Raw genomic sequence first — 19,842 nt, 5'->3', positions numbered from 1 at the left:
CATCACGGGCCTCTATTTCACTGGATTTTCCTCGGCGGAGTTTGGGTTTTTGGAAAGCAAAATGCAACTACTGTATCCCAGTGGTTTCTGCACATGCCGTACATTCCACAACACAAAGTAGGCTTTCTGTTTAAAGAACAGTGCAGTTACAAAGATAAGATAAAACCAAACTGGAACAGAATATTCCTGGGAAATTCTAGTTCTTTACGCAAACATGAAGTCAATAATGTAAAGGATGCTTTATGAACAGCATTGGCAAAGGCTGAGTTTCTCACACTCCCAGGCCTCCTTCCCAAGCAAAACTACCTGTTACTTTAAGATCAGAATGCAAATACGAGCAGGCTCTGCTCTGGTTTAATCCACTGCATCTGAGAATTAATTCCACTGATGTCACCGGAGAAACTAAGTTCAGACAGGCTTGAGTGAAGGGAAAATCCAGCCCTGAGGAAGGACTGGTGGTTTTGGCTGTGCCTTTAAATTCATGGCTTTCTTTCATTTCAGGTGGTTGGAATGAGTCTAGGACTGGACTATGCTGTGTAGGTCTCAGACTAGCATGAAATTCAGTGGCACAGCTCTAGTCCTGCATCTGCGGTAATAGGGTCCTGTCAAACTTTGAATGCAGGATCTGCATGAAGCAGAGGAACAGAACTCAGCTGTGAGTGCTCTCCGTTACCCTGTTTCTGAGTCTGCTAGGGCTTCCCTGTGCTTCCCCCCAGGAGTATTCAGTTTAAGAACAGTTCTCCCAAACCTTCATATTTATCATTTGTGGGGCAAGAAGACTAAGGTCCAGCTCTCTTCGCAGCTCTACAGTGATGCTTTGAGGGAGACAAAACTCTCACCACAGCCCCCTTGTGAGACTTCCCTTTTTCCCAGTGACTAGGTTCCTAACTCGATGTGCAAATATTTAACATATATCTACACTAAAGGAAACCAGCCTTCTGCTATTTTCTTTTTAGCTTGTCCAGCCTGGGCATGGGACACCTCCTTAGTTCCCTGCACTCTTGGAAGATACTGCTAACGAACTCTTTTCTGTAGAATTAAATTTGCTGGTCAGAACTGTTTAGAGTTTGCTTTCTGAAATATGGAAAGCAGTTTCAGCATTGTTTATAAAGCAGCTTTTTGACACCAAGAGTCAACCTGTGGTGGGAATCTGGTGTGGGCTTTGCCTTTGGGTGGTTAAGCTGTCAATTAATACTCATTTCTATCCTGTCTGGAATATGCTTCTCTAAAACTTCGGGATCATATTCACAAGCTCCTGTTGCAATGTTTGGGTTATACAAGGCATAAGGGAAAAGTTTAAATTCCAGCAAAAACCCCAGTCAAAACCAGTTAAACTCTTCCTTTCCAAATACTTAAACTGCAGCTTAGCACAGGCAGCACACAGAAGCATAGCACGCTGAACATCTTTCACTTTGAAAGAAAACACCATGTAGTGCTCAGTGTTACCTTAGACCAATCGCCTGTTTTCCATTCGTAACAGCCTGTGTGATCCTCGCACTCTTCCTCATCTCTTGGTCTGGTGGCTGCATCACATTTTCCTTGAGAATTTGTGCACGTCACTGTTCTTTTCTGAATGCCCCTGCCACAGTCTGCCGAGCACTGCAAAAAAACAGGTATTTGTTTTCTGTTACATGATGCCTAGAAATTATAACTTTTATCTTGGTAACAAAGCTAAAAGGAAAAGCTGGTTTTATGAATACAGAGGGAAACTGATAACCTGTAAGATTTTCCCCCAATAATCTAAGCATCTAAGCCCCTTTCAAACATAAAAGAGTAATTTGAAAAGCATGATATCTGCTTGTGAAATATTTTACTTATGAAAAATGGCAATTCTGAAAAGAAACCTTCTCTGGAAAATATCAGCTGGCATTTTGCTAGAATTGGTGTTACAGATGAAAAAACCTTCTAAATCTAGTGTTTAAGAGCTCATCATTCATACTGAAAAAGGACACGCTGAGATTTACAACACAGAGCTGCCACATCTCTTGATGTACCATGGGAGTAACATGAGGATGTTGAATGCATTTTTAAACCACAGCAGCATGAGACCACTGTTACATTTCTGCTGTACAGTTTGTACACACCACGGCGAAGTCACAGTTGTCACATGTTGTCATGTGAAACACATACATGACCTTCACTCTTTATTTTGCCGTATCCTCATCATTGTGTTAGTTTATAGAGTCACAGAAGGGTTTGGCTTGGAAGGGACCATAAAGATCATCTAGTTCCAACCCCCCTGCCATGGGCAGGGACACCTTCCACTAGAAGGTTCTGAGTTCTTCCACTAGTTCTGAAGAACTTCAAAAGTAGCTCAGGGGAGGCATTATTCAGTGTTGTGATCAGCTTCCAACCATGGCCAGCAAGCCACAGACAACAGCAGGGATGAGAGACAGACTTCTCAACACCAAAAGCATAAGCAGGGATTGTCTGAAGTCCTCTGAGACAGCAGTAGGCTACCAGAGCAGCTAGAACCAGTTGCTGAAGGAAGACTTGATTCAAGCATTTGGGCACTCTAACAAACATTCATGCGAGTGAGCACAAATTGACTAGAAATGTTTTTGTGCCTGGGCACTGTGGAGGTGGCTTCTGAAGAGCAGGGATATCTGGTCACCCATTTGTTACCTCTGCCAATGGTTGGCCGTAAATTCTGTTCTACTGGAGAATTTGTCTTGATTTCATTGATTTTACTAGGCAGGAAAAGGACACTGGCATGAACTGAAACACAATTTCTGTTTTAAATAACCAGCAAAAGACCCACTGATGCTGTCACAGCCATCTCAGTGCATGCCACTACACAACAGCACAGCCAGTCACTCTGCTCTTCATTTTCATGCCGCTGCGGTGGTTAAGAGTGAGAAATTTTCTTGAAGAGCCACTGGGGACAGGTGGGTGGAAAAATGATATATGTACCAACTGAGATAAAAACTAACCTCCTCTAGCATGTCAAGTTCTCCCCTTCAGGGGATCGGCATGGAAAAGACAGTTGACTTGACACTGAATAAATAGTGAAGATATGAGATATTCTGTGAGGTCTTTTGAACGTGTTCCAAGAAGCTTCTCCATCCAGGGGGTCTACGCTGGAAACAAGCATCAGCTTGATATAAATTACATCAAATGGACAAATCTCAGCATGCCTGTCTAACCACCTTAAAAATACAATCCAGGCAGTTCTGACCTGCTGGCCTTGTTAAGGACATGAATGACAAGCGTTTATGAGCTGGTAAGCAAACAGACGTGCCTTTAAATACTTGAGAGCACTGCAAAGTGACTTCTTGAAAATCTGGGAAACCTTCCACTTAATTTACTCTGTGCTGCTCACGGCGTGACCTCCTTACGGATGTAACATCGTGGTAACAAGCACAATTGTATAGTTCTACTAGATATGGGGATGAATTCTTCCAGGCTTTGCAGAATTCCAGAAACTGCTTTGCTGGACACCTCCAAGCACGAGGCTTGCCAGAGATCCCAGGCTGGAGCTCCCTAAATGGTACCTAAAAGCCATGAATTTGCCCCAAGTTGTATAGACCTTCCCAAATTAAATATCATTTTCCTCAGTCCTCAGGGTGGACTCCCCAGGGTTGCACTCGTTCATCTCAAGCTACAAAGCACAATATACAAAATCTTTCAGATGGTCCAATTTACTCAAAGTAAATCAAAGTGAAGTGGGAGTATTTTTCACAGTAGGAGAAATCTCTAGGTGGGTTTTACAAGCCAGTCTGGGAAAACCACCAACTGTTTGTTCTTCACACAAGCTTTTAAGTCACTCACAGATTAATACCGCATACACTTTCCTAGACAAAACAGCATTTGCAAAAGTTTTCCAACAGATCTTTGGTGGTCACATATAAATTGCCCTCTTTAAGAGGTTTTTTGCTTTCCTCAAGTCCTCTGTTTTCACGAAAAATTTCTTAACATACAGATTTTACAGAGATCCCACAACAGAGCAGTCTACTAAATAACATGTGCAATCCCTGAGTGTCCAGCTGAGACCATTAGGTCTTATTTTATTAACAAATTACTTAGTCAAATCCCAAAGGTTTTGTAAAGCAGCAACACAACTTTGCAGTTAACATACAGCTCCTTTATTTGAAGGAAATCCACATTTTTTTCTACTCTACTTCCCGAACAGTAGAAACATTCACCTTTTTCTGACAGTCTCTATTTTTGTCATTAAAAATGGGTTGAGCAGTACTTTGTCCAAAACAATCTCAAGTGTTTGGCAATAAAAGGGGAACTTATTTTTTCCACAATGAACATTGTATTGGAATTTGCTTTGAAAACACACATTTTTGATTGAGGACCAGACATCAATGTGGTCAACTGTTTTTTGTTGTATAACCAAAAAGTTCAAAAACATACGCAAGAAAATCAATCTATAAAGTGATACTGCTACTGTGATATTTACACCACAATATCAGATTAAAATGTTAAGGATTAAAGCGATTACCACTGAAGAAAGTCCTAGTTATGAGAAGTCTGCACACTGGCAGAGCATCAAATGTGTCCCGGAGTCGGCTGTGCTACGTAATAGCAGAAATGTGCCAGAACAAGAATGAATTTAAAATCACAAGTGGGCAATTACAGACATGATAAAAGGTAAATAAATTTATCAAAGGAAAACTAAAGCCGTTACTGAAAAAAAGTGTCTAAAAATATTATGTATTTGCAAATTAGTTATATGGTCACAAATATGGAAGATTTCCACTCTGGAAAAAGTCTTCTGTAACTTGACTTGTACTCCATTTCATAAAAAGGAGAGAGAAATACCTGGGATCGTTAGCAGAAGACCCCAAGTAAAAAATCCCCATGTAAACCAGGTAGGAACTGCACCACAAGAACAGTCTCAGCTACAAACAGTTCAGCTGGTTCAGCTATAAGAAATAAAGAGGGCATCATCTGAAAGGTTACATCTATAACACACGAAAGACCTACCAGACAAATTACTAAAACTTTGGTGTGTTTCTCCACGTCTTTTGAAATGAAAGAACTCAGAAAGAAAATTAATGTCATGCATTAGTGAACAGACACAGGGTCCTACTGAGAGGAAACACTACTCTCACTTAACTGTCGTCTCACTTGCCAAAGATTTCCTGTTCAAAAGGTGGACGGTGGAATGACATTCTATTTCTTAAGGGACACTGTTCTTCAGTGCAAGATCCCTTGTGTTCTGAGCTTCTGTGACTTTTATGCGCATTTCTAACAGTATTTTGCAAAAGCTCTTTGACAATGTTGTAAACAGGAGCTCACTGCTTCAAAATAGAGATGAATAACAAAGAAAGATCCTTCCCACAGAAATGACTGCTGCTGTGTCCCATAACACAGCCCGTCTGGAATGAGACCGGTAGAGCCACAAGCAGTGCATTAAGAGTGAAAGGATCTTCTCATCATTTGGATGAGCCTAACAGACAAATATCAAAACTAACCTGGACATCTGATTAGGACTGTTACTCACAAGTTACAGACAAAGTTGCCCTTTACTAGCTGTGTCCTGGTCAGGAACTCTACAGTCCCACCCTGCTGCTAAACAAAACACAAGCTAACAGTCTAAACCACACATAACTTATATTTTTAAATGCTTTTATAGTATCCGAGAATAATAATTTCTTAACTCTCTGCAACTATATGTAGATGCATCTTTTGTACAAAGTATAACCAGCTTTTCCAGGTTCCTGGAATTACACAAAAGAAGGTTGGATAAGGCCCAAAGATTGTACATTCTCTGTAACATGCAGATCCTTGATAAATCTGGTATTTGTTTCATATGGCATTTAAATGGAGCCAGAAGCCCTGGTGGGTTACTACACTTCTGGCCTTAGGTCAGTGAAATGTTTTTCCTTGCTGGTCAGTTTTCAGATGGAAAGATACGGCTACTATAGCATGGTATCTAAAACCTGCCTCAGTATCTTAGCCAGTATGGAATACAAACCTCAGCTCCAAACTAATCACCTCAACAAATGACAGTCCTGCTGAGCATGCTGACTGTGAGAACACGCTTAATTTTAAGCACTTAGCTGGATTAGGGCCAGCGTATCCAGAGCTGTGCGCAGTCTGGCTCCTTTCTCCAATCAAGTTCCTACCTTTGACCACTCTGAGGCTTCCCAGATAGAAAGGCAGTCCCGTCCTTCACAGCTTTGTACTGTTGTTGGTTTGTTGCCAAGGCAGTAGAGGTCTCTCGTGTTAACGTAGGTGCCGTTTTGCAACTGATAAACACAAGTCACCTCCCGGTGCTGGACACCTTTCTCACAGGTAGCAGAGCAGGGACTCCAATGGCCAGTCACCCACCTGGGAAAGAGACAGAGCAGGAAAGTTAAAAACTGGTGGGATAAAACATTAGGCTTCACTTAAAAACAGTGAGAAATGGGTAACCTTAGATTTTGTGGGTTCTTCATTGGTGCTGTACTGCTGCACACTGAGATCTGGTACCTTTGGAAGCTGAAGTGTGTAAAGCAGGAAGGGGTTGGTATACAAGTGAGTATCTGCTTCTGTCTCCATATGAGAGAGAAACACAGATTTGTACAGCTCCCTTTAACCCCCAATCTCTACAATGCAGCTGCATTTTTCCGCCAGGTAAAGACAGGCTTATCTGCAGACCATCCTGTGCCACAAATATTGTTGCCTTTGAGAGGTACCTGGGAAAGTCACTGTACATCTGCATGCGTATCTTCACTGTGCAGCGGAGCTGTGCAGAGAACCTCTACTTACTGGGTAAGTATAAAATTATATAAAAAAGTAGAAAAAAAATATTTAAAAATTATAAAATTCTTGTAAAATCTGAATTGCGTTTAACTGCTACGGCTCAAGAAGTATTTAAAAAGACAAAATTTTCCCTATAGAAAGAATCCTACAGTGTTGTTTCAGAGCTGCCGCAGCTCACAAGGATGGGACATAACCCAGTTTGGATGGGGTGGGGGGGAGTTTCTTTTTTCCATCGTTTCTCTGGGCCTTTGGGATTCATTTGCTTTGTAAGCACGTTTGAATTGCTATTTCCTTCCCTTTTGATCAAAGTGTGCTGGGAACAAATACACAGCCTTTTTTTGTTGTTTGCTTTGCTATGTCTTTAAAGACTCTTCGGCAAACACCCAGAAAAACGTTGTGAGGTGTTTGGGTTCCTCCAAAGTAAGGAAAGGACTGCTGCTGTGAGCTGAAAGCCAACTGAAAGGCTCCCAGTGACTCCAGTAAGTGCTGGAAGCAGCGCTGTGGTTAGAGCTGGCCTACAAGGCAGTGAATAAAATGTCTAACAAGACTCTGAATCAGGAGGTGTGCAGGGAGGAACGATTATTTTCCTAAAGACAAGCAGCATCAATCTTTACGCTTCCTGCAGTCTGTCAATGAGGAACATGTTCTCTTTCCTGGGTGAAGGGAGAGACTGGAACAAGAACTGTGCAGGCGTTGTGCACCGGAAGGCTATCGTGCCTTTCTCACCAGGTAATTGACCTCCTCACCCATTGTTTAGGACTGTCATTTAGATTAGTATCCTTACACCATGAATCTTTTACTTGTCACCCAATTCTGGGTTGTCTGTTATGATAAGTGGCTCAAAATAAGACTCCACAAAAACAAGTCTGCTCGGAAATACCATTCCATTTTGCTGAAGGCTCCCCAGTCCAGGTAGAACACCATACGTGACAACTGATTAACCACGTTTCTTTTGAAGTTGCTGCATACCTTCTCCTACATGAATCAAACAACTGTTTCCCACCTTCCCATTCCTGAATGGGGAAAAATCAGTTCTGCACAGTCTGTAGAAACATCTTCACGTGGTGCAATTGTCATGAATTCATCCGCCAAATGCTCTGAGTGATGACCTGGTGTGACAGCGCTGATGACTGTGTTGACAGTGAAGGCAGGAGCCAGTTGGTTTGAGCAGGATGGGATCGGGCAGGCAGGCCACCTGTCTTTTGTGGAACAGGGCCCCGCTCAAATGTTTCTGTGCATTAAAGCAGTTGACACATCTGTGAATTTCCGTTGGCTAAAACAGCTGGCAAGACACCAAGCGTGTTTCTCTAGACAGTAGTTTTGGCGCATCTCTGTGGCCGAGTGCTTGGTATTTTGCGTATGGAATGGGAACATGCCAGCTGGGTAACTGAATACTAGGGCTGACTGACAAAAATAGCCTCGAAGTGCAGAAATCAGTGTTCATGGAAATGAATAGCCAGGCTCCCTCGATATCAGCTGGGCTCTGCCCTGTCAGAGCAAATGCAGAGGCAGCAATCTATCTGGGTGAAGGAGGTGCTCAACAAGGGCATGGAGGGGGAAAGAGGGACTTTGCTTTATGAACTGACCGTGAATTACAGGGCCAGGAACGGTTTCTGTGCAGGCTCCACTGAACTAATAATTCACTTCAGTACTGTACTCTCAAGTACAAGTACCAAGTGAAGATGTGATCTACAGCTACTGGCAAAAGAAAAAGGGAAAGGGACTGAAAGCAAAGGAGAAAGATAAAAATACATTCTTGGCAGAGGCTGGCTGTGAGCTTGCATTTAGGATGGGCAGCACGCGGCATGCCAACTATCTGCAAGATGCCTGAAGAAGTCAGGTTATGGTTATGACTTTCAGGAAGAAAAATGCCTTTTTAATTGTTGTTGTTGCTTTTCTGGAGGGGAGAAATCACCTCGTTTCTACCCTGTTCAGTGGTCTCTGGCTAGTGCTGCTCTAGCACAGATATGCCAGAGTGTAACTGGAAAACTGGCACAGAAAAAACAAATATTATCATCCTCAAGAGAAGAATGATTGCACAGGGCACGAGCCAAAACCCAGGGAATCAATACAAAGCTGTGCCTGTGGTGAACAGACAATCTCCAGTTTTTTTGTCAGAACGGCATCTGTAGGGCCAGCTACAAAGGCTATTTTGAAGTAAGGGGCTTAGTTTCATACCCGAGAGACAAGTGACAGGTTAAATGTTTGAATAATAATAATCAGTACAGTAAGATGTTTTCAAATAGAGGGGATAATCGCTTTGACCACAAAACTTCATCCTCTCAGTGAAGCCTCTGCTTGGTTCAATGACTCGTAAAAATGATCTGGCAAACAAGTAACTGTGAGTCCTACATCCCGTGCTGGCAGTGCCTTGATCTTCCCCCACAGCTCTCCTGAAGCCCCCTTCACAGCCAGCTGAAAACACTATCTCAGTGCCTGTAAGAGACAGAATCACTGCAACTATATTTCAGCAACATCGTTCACAACCAAATTGGAAAGACCGAGGATTAATGGATAAAGTGATTAAATATGAAAATTCCTGCCAGTTTCCCATTTGGTTCAGCAAAGTATTAGCATAATTACTATCTGCAAGTCATATACACACAGGAAAGAAAAACGTGAGGTACAATGTCCCATTGTGGCTACTATTAAATTACACTACAGATAGATTTTCCTCTCTGCACTGTCATTACACCTTTTGAACACACCTGGATGTGTTTTAGAACAAGACTTACTTTTCATTTTTTTTAAAAAAGGTAAGTAATTTTCTTATGATAATGTAAACAATAATTCCAGCGTTCTAACTTAAAACACCGAGCTAGCTCTGTATTACTAACTAAGCCAATTAACGGTTGTATGTTAAGCCCTGTGTATATCATGTAGAGCATTTGGCTTCCAGTTATGTTTTAAGCCTGTAAACTGATCTTTGGGATTGCCACAGTTCTTTTCAGTTTGGTCCTTCTCTCCCAGGTTATAACCTATCCCCTGTTGGATCATGCGAGTGCTCTAGCTGCAGTCCCCGGAGGGACTCTCATCTTTCCAACAAGCACTGATTTACGTGACTAACTCACTCATCTTTCTCACAACCATAGTGATGGCTTTATCCATGGTATTAATTTTTGTAGTTTTACCTCTATAGAAGATTCAAGAGCTAGGTGATCCCTGCTGGTGGTTAAATTTAGGGTGAAAGTGATGAACTTTTAAGCACAGATTTTTTAACCCAGTCAGTGTCTGTCTTTCTAGCTAAAAAATGCTGAGAAGGGTGTGTTTTTCTATAGCCTCAAAAAGCTGGGATGGGCAGGACATGCAATTTGAGAGGGCTGTTTCAAATCTTTGTCTTCTGAATCTTCCTCAACCTCTGACCTCTCAGTATCTCTGCTGAGGAATTGGGAGTTCTTCCTCTAATCTGCTCTGGCAACACTCATCTGGCAGGCCCCTGGAGCAAACTTGAAATATCTTTTGGAGGTTCAGTTCATCATTTGATCTTTCTATGGTCTGGATTAGTCATTAACCTTGAATTATCCGCTCTACCTACTCGCCTCAGACTCCCACATTTTCTAGGAAAAAAATTGTCTTCGGCACTGTGTACATAAACCCAGGGGAGACGAATGTCTGCAAATGAAGACTTGTAGCGAAGGATTTGGGAAACAAAGCCATGAAGACGAAATGGGTCAAAGCTGAAGGATGGGGTGGAGGAGTGCAATCAAAAGACATGAGGTCACTTCTCAGAGATTTGTAGCCTCTTATAACTTAAAGCCATTACATGTTCTAGGCTAAAGATTGCAGCCCATTAAATTTCACCTGGTTATTTCTGTCTCGAGGCCTGCAGAAGACCAGTGTCTGCAAGTTGGTTCTCTTCCACTAACTAAACATTTATGACATATTTGCACATGCACTCGCTATCTACAGGGATTGCGTTACTTTTGTTCCATCCCCAATGCTACAGTGAAATTAATTTCCCTGCTTTCACAATAATAACTTGGATATGACCAAAGACACATCTGCAATAACACAAATTTTTATATTTTTATTAAACCTGTTTTTTTAGAATTGGCTCTTAACTACAACTAGCCTGTACTAAACAAGACACAGCTAGTCTGAAAAAGCACTTGTAACAATAACTGATCTAAAGCAGTGTAATTGGGGGGGTTCTATTTCTAATAAGATTTTCTTGCATAACTTTTGGTTTAACACACATTGTTGCACTAACATACAGGTGAGGATAACTCCACATCTAGTTAGCATTGGTTGTCTTTAGCAGCAATTTGTGATGTGAAATTATGTCGAAGCCACTTTTAGATTTCTGATGTACCTGGGTGAAACTAGCTCTTATTGATGTCAGGCAAAACTCAGACCAACTTGCAGCGGGGCCAGGAGTTCACACTGGATAATTTTAGCAAGGAGAACTGGAAAAGATTTCTGAGAATCAGCCACATGGAATTGACAGATAGTTTTTGCTTACAGGTACCAAACTTAGTTCATGCTTGAATATGTAGAAGCAAGAAAACACTGTTTACAAATGGACTCATGATTCCCATGAAATACGCACACTCTGCTATTGTACCTTTCTCTTCCTACATACTTCTGAAACTCTCCACCGTATCTCTGCCACAGTGGGGTCAAAATAATCAGGTGAATCTTGACTTTTGGGAACAGGTTGTGCCACACCCAGTCACTAGAAGGTTGGGGTTTTTTTTGGGAAAAAAGTATAAGGAATCTAGTAGAATAATACAGCTGCTGATGTCGAAAGTAGAACTCCAAGACTAACATTCCTGTCTGATTGCCTTTATAAACAGTGCTCAGTAATTTTCCAGTACAGTAGTCACCCTGCTAACAGACTTGCCAACTTTCACTCACACAGGTTTCTTTTTTTCCTTAGTGATTATCATTTTGACAGCTTTATTTTTTTTTTATTTCCCACCAATTATAAGATCAGCCATAGGACAATGTTTTATAACTGACGTGCACCTTGGGAAGTTTTTTTTAAATGGAAGACATTGTATTCTCCCTCCTCCCTCCCTCCAGTCGAGCAGATCGCTCAGTTTTGGAGGACTCAGTGTGGCATTGGTGTGAGTAGGTGTCCTTGTTGCTGGCAGAATGTCTGCACTCTCAGAGCCCTTTTGCAGCAAGTTACCCCTACCCTGATCCGTGGCTGGTGTATCTTTGATAGGGCAACTGGTGTCCAGCCCCATTCCCTGCCTCTCAAGGAAGGCAGTGCCTTTTCCTCAGCTCACATCACCAGATGCAAACAGTGTGAAGTGCATTAGAGCAGGCAGCAGCAGGGGGGAATTTCATAATTAAATATTTTGCTAGATTATCCTGCTAATCCTTCTGTGTGGGTAAAGACTGCACTTGGCCTGAAGAGCCTCAAACCAAAGAAACACAGATCACGTAACATTTTAAAACAAGGCAATGTTTAACCATAACGTTGTTGAGTCAAACTTTATAATGGTAAAAAACCTGTGATGTAAGCTAGCCTGGGTTTTTACAGCGAAGATAAGAAACCTGTCTCATGACTCCATGTGAAAACTAATGCCAAATTAACTTCTGCTCTAGCAAGCCATCTTGAATTATTTGATGTAAATGTGTTTAGCAGTAGCCAATAAGCCCTCCTCAATCTACTCTCTGCCTGTTCCTAAGCCTTCTCTTACTTCTCTTACAGAATTGTTTCCTTGAGTTGAGTTTATGGATTTGCTTGAAAATATCTTTTTGTTTTTCACTAGCTGATTAACTACTGACTGCCTGTTGCTGTACTTGATGAACTACAACCTGCAATGCATGTGATTTTGTCTCCTTCTAGTGGATGGTGATAACCAGATGTGCCTACAGCAGGACATCAGCTACTCACTCACAAATGTGCCCAGAAGTGTCCCAGGCTTTCTGGTCTAATCATTTGCCTTCTCCTCCTGTAAAACCTGCTGGAGACCTGCTGGAGCTGCCCACCGTCCAGGATGGCTTCCCTGAAGAGCAGCCAGCAGGGCGCAGCATTGCCCGCTCGCTCAGCCGCGGGCAGCCACCGCGCCTTGCACAGTGTCCAGCACAGTCCTGGCAAATTCATTAAGCTCAAACTGATCCTAGAGATCTCAACTCCAGTTTTGGGAAGTACTTCAAAATGAGCTCTTACGTGGTGCCTCCTTGGATCAGAGGGTGCTAACATTACTATTTATGCCAGAATTCCAGGCTAAAATGATTTGAAACCTTCCCCACGGCTGTTCCTTTTCTTTTTTTTTTCTCATTTAACCAAATTCAAAACACACCAAAGGAGATGTTTCTTAGCACACGGCACAGATCAGGTTTTGAACTCATTGCCATTGAACCTGACGGATGATAAACATTTGTACAGGTTCCAAAAGAGTCTGACTGCATTAATGAAAGAACATACCCATTTGGAACCATTACATGTCTAGCTCAGTCCCTTCAGTTAACAGACACTCCCAGTATGTCCCTCCAGTTTAGTGTAATCTCCATACAGCCCTGCAAGTAATCTGCTAACATTCTCACGGAGTTTTCCATCATACTGCTCCCCCCCAAATTCTACTATTTGCAAGACTTTCAACTCACAAAATAAAGTCAAAACTGTTCTGCTCCCCATCTGCCTGTGATGACAACACAAATAAACATGGTGCGAACAGCCCAGAATCAGGGAGACAGGCTGACTTCTGCATTCTCGGACTGGCACACAGAGCACTGGCACAGGTATATGGTGGACTCTAAAGGGAGAGGTGGACTCTCAGACAGCAAGAGCTTAAACCAGCCCAGGAACCAGAGCAATGGGCAGTATCAACCATTGCACACAGAGGCACCATGCTCTGAGTGGTCACTAGCCTTTCGGGCAGGTTGGCAAGGTGCTGAGCCAGCTGAGGCCCTGGCTGACTCATACTGGGCTTCATTTTTTCCCCAGCGGGCATCACTGCGGTGTGTGAGCCCTCGGAGAGCATGGTGCTGGGTTCCAGTCCATGGATGGAAAAGTGAAAGAAGAATAGAAGAAAGAAAGAAAGAAAGAAAGAAAGAAAGAAAGAAAGAAGTGATCCATGTAACCACAGACCCGACCTCAGCAGCGTGCCAGTTTTTAGAGCAGATTTGGAGGGAAACAATAACCAAGGACATAGTGGTAAATGGATACAACATAGGTTTCCTCCAGGCAAAACTCATTGGCTGTATTTCTTTGACTAAAATAACTGCTTTTCCAGACAAAGGAAACGTGGTAGATTTAATCTATTTAGTTATCAGTAAAGAACTCCTTTTGCTGCACTGGAAATGCTTATGTAAGTTGGAGAAACTGGTGATATAATGGGAAACATGGATATCCATGCGCAATTCGTGTGGGAGGTGAGAACTGGCCACAGCGTAGTGCTGTAAAGGAGCATCAGGTATGAAAGGAATTTAGACTAGTTACCAGTGGACTTCCTAAAAGATCTGTCTTGCATTTGATCTAATTTAGTATGTTCGTTAATGACCTTGGCACAAAAAGAAGAAAACTGCTGAAAAATTGGGGAAAATGCTGACAATACAAAATCTAGAAGCGTTGTTAATACTACAGAGGATTAGGATGTCATACAGGAAGAACTGAGTAACCTTAAGTGCTGTGATAACAGAGATAGGATGAAAACTAATAGCATGCAGTGCAAGGTTGTGTGCTTAGGGACTAATAACAAGCATTTCTGTGTTAACGTAGGATTCATATGTTGAAAGAAATGAGGAGGAAAACATCTCGAATGACTGTAAGCCATAAATATGATGCAGTCACGAAAAAAGCAAAGCACATATCAGGAGAGTTACTGCAGCAGAAAACTAACCCTTGGACTCAGGAGATACTTTCAAGTCCCAAGCGGTGAAAATAAGGGCTCAGCTCTCCTGTGGTTTTCTGTAGATGAAGGCAGGGATTTCTGGTTTTTATGCTGCTGTTAAGCATCAGTGTAGGAACACTACATATTCAGCAGGTCCCTAAAAGAACTCAAACTCTGTCTATTACAGCAAAGAGGAGGAAAATTAACAGTGTTTGCATACAGACCATTACAAGTCTAACAGTTGGGAAATTTCATGTGTTTTTGGTTCTTTTCCTGCATTAGAGGGGAGCAGTTTCATATTCACAGACCCAACCATGCATGCTGAAGTGTGTGGCCACTGGCCGACCTATGTTTTCAGTAATAACAGCTGATGTGATCTGTGATTTCTGAGTCTTGTGCCAACATGAGTGCTGGGTTTGCCTATATATTTGGGTTGGTGTTCAGTGTGCTGGAAACAACCCATACGCACCGCATGCAAGAATCCAGATTCCATCTGGTTACAGCAGGGTTTTGTAAAAAATATCTAAAGAGCTAGGCAAAGGATTAGAATAAAGAGGTGCTAATAGGGTGCAGTTGGGACAGGAAAGGAAACTGTAAAGAATTTAATGGAAAAAGAGGGTCAAGGAACATAAAAAATAAAATAGGAAGAAAAAGAGGCATTTTTTTTAAAAGGTGAAAGAGTAACAATAATAAAGAATGAAAGATTCTTTTATTTTTGCGAGTTTCAACAAAACCCTTAAGAAAACTCTCTTCTCTGACGTTCAATTTTAAAACATGTCAGTATATCCAATCCTTTTTTCAACCCTTTGTTTTTTCATAAGCTAGGTTGCAGTTGCGGAGTTCTAAACTTCTCCTTGGCCTCATGAAACTACTGTCCCCTGCCCCACGTTATTTGGCTCTCCCGAGAGGCGGCTGAAGTTCAAAGGGATATGTAATTTGCAAAGCACTTTGGGATCGTGCTGGAAGAAAGACACTGTTATTAATATCATACCCTTTTTTCTCCAGATCACTTTATGTATAATGTGGATTATTATTTTTTTATTTTTATTACACTCTCAACAGCCTCCTCCTCTTCCTCTACTTATACAACATGATCTCACCCCATTGCAAAGAGTTTGCAACCCAGGTTACACATGGATTGGGAGAGGAAGCAAAGGGACAGTGTGGGATAGTGAATTGAAGTCACACAGTGGATTGGAAAGAGAAAGACAGACTGACTGTCCTGTCACCCAGTCCTGTGCTGGACAGACGACACTTCTCTAGAAACAAATTCCTGTAAGGTGATTCTCCTAAATTTTGAGTAAAAGCATAAATGTAGTTCAAAATGCAGGTTTAGTGCAGAAAGGAAAGCATTGTTCCTTCCTCTGAAGTCAGGTAAAAGGCTTAGGTCGGAGTGGAAATGGGAAAGGACCTTACTGTAACAAGATGCTACAATAATTTTACTCGAAACCCTAAAACAAATTCAGGGCTCATAAAAAAAAGCATCGATATGGTGAAAGAGAATGGTTTCTTTAAGATGTTGTTGGTCAGAGAATATGCTAAGCATGCATTTCTAATATCTGGGTGGGCAAATACAAGTGGAAATTTAAATTCTACAGAGGCATAGAGAATGTGCTTCTGAAAATGTTTCCAGTCAAAGCATGTTAAGTGTGAAAGTATGGTCTACACAGAGGGAGCGAGGGAGTGTGGTCTATCAGATCATCAGCAAGGATTTTGTGGCCTTTCTGGGTACTAAGCACATTTGGTGTCTGCTGTCATTGCTCTGAAATAAATGGACCAATGAGAGTGTCACTGTGCCAGTGATAACTGGTCCTGGGGAGAACTGTGCTGAAGGGTGGCTGTACATTGCCTGGGAACTCCATACAGAGATCCCTCGGGTCTGAATTTAGGAAACCTCCTCATGGAAATGACAGCTTTTTCCTTGAGGTCATTGGGAGTTTGTTTCTCCTTACACACCTAGAGGCACATGGGGTATCTCATTATACCTTTCAGTACCGCTGAGAGTAGTATGGCCCCAATATTGTACAGCAGCAATAATCGGCACTGCAGACAGAAAATGAAACCTGAAACAGCCGAGCCATATTGATGGATTACCTGACACTGGATTTCCCTGCTTCAGGGCACTTTAATCAGAGCACAGGTTTAATTAGAAGGAAGTGTACTGTTTCTTATTTTCTCTATTGTTTCTGCCAGTGGGATTAGCTTTGTAGGTACATTTCTCTGGCTTCTCTGATTATACAAGATGCAACAGCTAGCAGATTGTTTTGAATATGCTTTTTTTTTTAAAAATTGTTGAGCTTTATTCTAGGTTGATTTTATGATCTAACTACTATCAAAAGTGGAGTACCTATACTACTCCACAACGCTAAACATTACTGCAGAGCTAGAGTGAACTTTTTTCTTAGCAAACAAACTGAACAAATTAATTTACCTTCCTGTGTTTCATCATTTTGGCCAGAAACGTCTTCTTTTTATACAATGTAGATCAAAATTAATTCAGCTAAAAGTGCTTGCCAAATCAAACAGAGAGCTTTTTATTATTTTTAGAACTTATTATTATTAGATCTCTAATTACTCCTACTGATGCAGAAAAGCACCCTTCCTGAGGAAAGCATCTAAAACGTGTTTTGTCATAATTTCTTGACTTCAACAAGATTCGGGCATGTTTCCAGAACTATGCAGGTGTTGTTAGACACTGTAAAAACTTCACATGAAGAAGAGACACTCCTTGCCTAGAGACTCGCAGTCTGAACTATGCCAATACAGATCAGGCATGCAACACAGCGAGTCAGCTAGAGTAGCTTAAAGGCTGTGGGTTGTTTGTGAGGTTTTTTTGCAGCACTGTTTGAAGGCAGCTTGCATCGAATCTGGCCTTACTGGCTACAAATTAAATGGACTCCGAGGTAATGAAAATCTGACCTGCTCAACAAAAGGAAATTAATATTACAGCTGGTTAATATGGCTAACAATGTGTCCCAATACTTTTAGACATTTTCACCATGTTCACCAGATGGAGGCTTTGGAAGTGGGCGATTTGTGAAGGAAAAGGATATTGGGTTTTATGATTTTTTAACTCCTTACCGTGACTGGCAGGGGTGTGTGTTACATTTCCTGACCTGGGGCTCGGGGCGATTCACTCGTTGGCAGTCACTGTCATTCACGAGTGTCATGGTCTTGTTAATAATTCGAGTACAGGACACAATGGTTTTCCGTTCACCTACAAGTCAAATAAAAAACAACTCTGAAAAAGGAAAACAGTGGCTAAGAACAAAATTATGTCAACTCATTAACCAAAACTCAAAAGCCAGGAGCTCCCTACTGTCTCTGCAAGATGCTATCTACACAGACCTACTGCCTCTGCAAGCAATCTTATTCCCACTTCTGTCTTGCCTTTGTACTGTTCTGTTTGTTGTTTTTTTTTTTTTCAGAAAAGCTACAAATCTTTCCCCAATAATTGTGAAATTGACTCCTTCACAGGAACAACACGTTGGGCTTTCTCTTTCTTGTGATTAATGTGAAAAAGATCTTGAAAACAATTTGCTTTCATTTCTGGTTCCTCCTCCACATGTAGCTGTGCCCTGTAATCACCTAGGACAGATGATCCGGCTACATGAGCTGAAGCCACACAACCACCCACCCCAGTGACTGATAATGACAGGACAGCTGCCTCTTGCTGCTTCCCATTCCGGAAGAGTCGGGTTGAAAGGAGTGACTGGGATTCAATGTGTGAGTGATAAATTAGACTTGTTCATATTCCACAAAGAGGTGAAATTAGGCCACAAAATTAAATTATTTCTCATTTTCTGGTCTTCCAGGTTTAAAAACCCTGCCAGTAGGAGACACCTCAGGAGCAGTCAGCATTTCTCACATAAACTGTCTGTGCATCAGTAGCTTCACTGAGACAGCACCCCTCCGGGTCCAGCCTTCCACTGTGTGACATCAGGAAAGCTGCGCCACAGGGTGGCATGACAATGACCAGATGTGACAGGGAAAATTCCAGCCCTGCACCATGTGACTTTGCCTTACTGCTAATTATTTCGGTTTCTCAGCTACTCTTCTTAACGCTGAGTCTGCACCAAATTGAGCTTATATATGATCTGCAGCAGATATTAAAAAATAACTTAAATTCTGTTAATAAAAAAATTGTGAAAGTCCGTATGGAAGGGAAAAAGCCCTTCCCAGCTTGGATATGCAGTAAAAGCATCTGGCATCCAAAATATAAGAGGCCATTGCCATCCAAGCTCCTACTGGTGGGAACCACATTGCCAAGTACTGATTTGATTCAAATATATGGCAGCTTGCAACAGAAATCAAGAGAGCCACAAACAGATTTCCTACTCATGCATGTGAGGGTTTAATGTCTCTAAGAAATTATTGTTTTAAAACATGAGTAAAAGTAAGTGCCCATTTTAAAATGAGCTCTATTTACTGAAAAAAAAATTCCATGCTTTCAGTACAGATGAGCACTCTTCCTTTGTGTCACATAATATGATAAATAATTGGGTCTGGTGGTGAAGAAAGACTGGCCAGAATGCATGGAAACAATCCATTTTCCCCAGGGAAAAAACAACTTCTTCCAGCACTGAAAATTCAATGGCCAGTGGCTGACAAACCAGTCTCTAGTTTCACAGGCATCAACCCCCACCAGGGTTTCAGCAAATCTGTCTCAGCACATCCTAGGGATCATCTGAAAACTGTGATTTGCAATGTGCTCATGTACTCCCAGAAAGTCCACCCCACATTAAAAGCGTCTGATTGCAATCTCCAGGAGTTGTCACAGCAGCGCTGCCCCTGTTTCATCCCTGGGGAAGGAAGTGTCATTCAGTGAACATGCCTGAACACCTGCAAAAACTCTGCTCCAAGAATGTGATGGAGGCTTGAGATATGGGGCTGCACGCGGTGCCTTGAGCCATCCGGGGAGCACTAATCCAGGTGCAGCTCCAGCCTACGGTAATGAGCCGACAAAGCAGCGTCCCTGCCAAAATGCTGGGTGAAAATTAACTGTAGGGATGTGGATGATAGCTGGGAGAGCTGGTGAGAATGAGCTCTCCTTTGAGTTCATTACGACAACATCCATTCCCATGGCCAGTTTCCTTCATGCTTTGGCAACACTGTCATCTGCAGGCACCTCTCTAACGGCTGGTGTCTGTAAACACCATACGGCAAGTCCCACCAAGCTTCCAAACGGCCTTACCTCCTCCACACTGCACGCTGCACCCTTCCCATCCGCTGTGCGTCCAGATGTACAAAGAATCCTGTTGCTTTTCTGGCTCGCTTCTGTTTTCAGCAGTATAGTTTACAGGAATGGTGTATTCATAATGAATTCCATAATTCTGGTCATGAAATAACAGCACCT

General features: G+C 42.0%; 1 protein-coding gene across 1 annotated transcript in view; it reads right to left on the bottom strand.

The window, feature by feature from the left end:
- The window catches only part of ADAMTS17 (ADAM metallopeptidase with thrombospondin type 1 motif, 17), a 107,681-nt gene that overhangs the window by 16,825 nt on the left and 71,014 nt on the right, over window positions 1-19,842 (bottom strand). The window contains exons 12-15 of the mRNA XM_010085437.1: window positions 19,681-19,840; window positions 17,568-17,703; window positions 6,081-6,285; window positions 1,447-1,599 (exon numbers count right to left, since the gene is read on the bottom strand). Coding sequence (XP_010083739.1) covers window positions 1,447-1,599; window positions 6,081-6,285; window positions 17,568-17,703; window positions 19,681-19,840 — 654 coding nt within the window. The remainder of the gene's footprint in view (window positions 1-1,446; window positions 1,600-6,080; window positions 6,286-17,567; window positions 17,704-19,680; window positions 19,841-19,842) is intronic.

The sequence above is a fragment of the Pterocles gutturalis genome, unplaced genomic scaffold (assembly GCF_000699245.1).
Source record: "Pterocles gutturalis isolate BGI_N339 unplaced genomic scaffold, ASM69924v1 scaffold450, whole genome shotgun sequence".
NCBI lineage: Eukaryota > Metazoa > Chordata > Aves > Pterocliformes > Pteroclidae > Pterocles > Pterocles gutturalis.
Note: the sequence above shows the minus strand (reverse complement) of the source record. Positions and strands in the feature narration are given on the sequence as shown.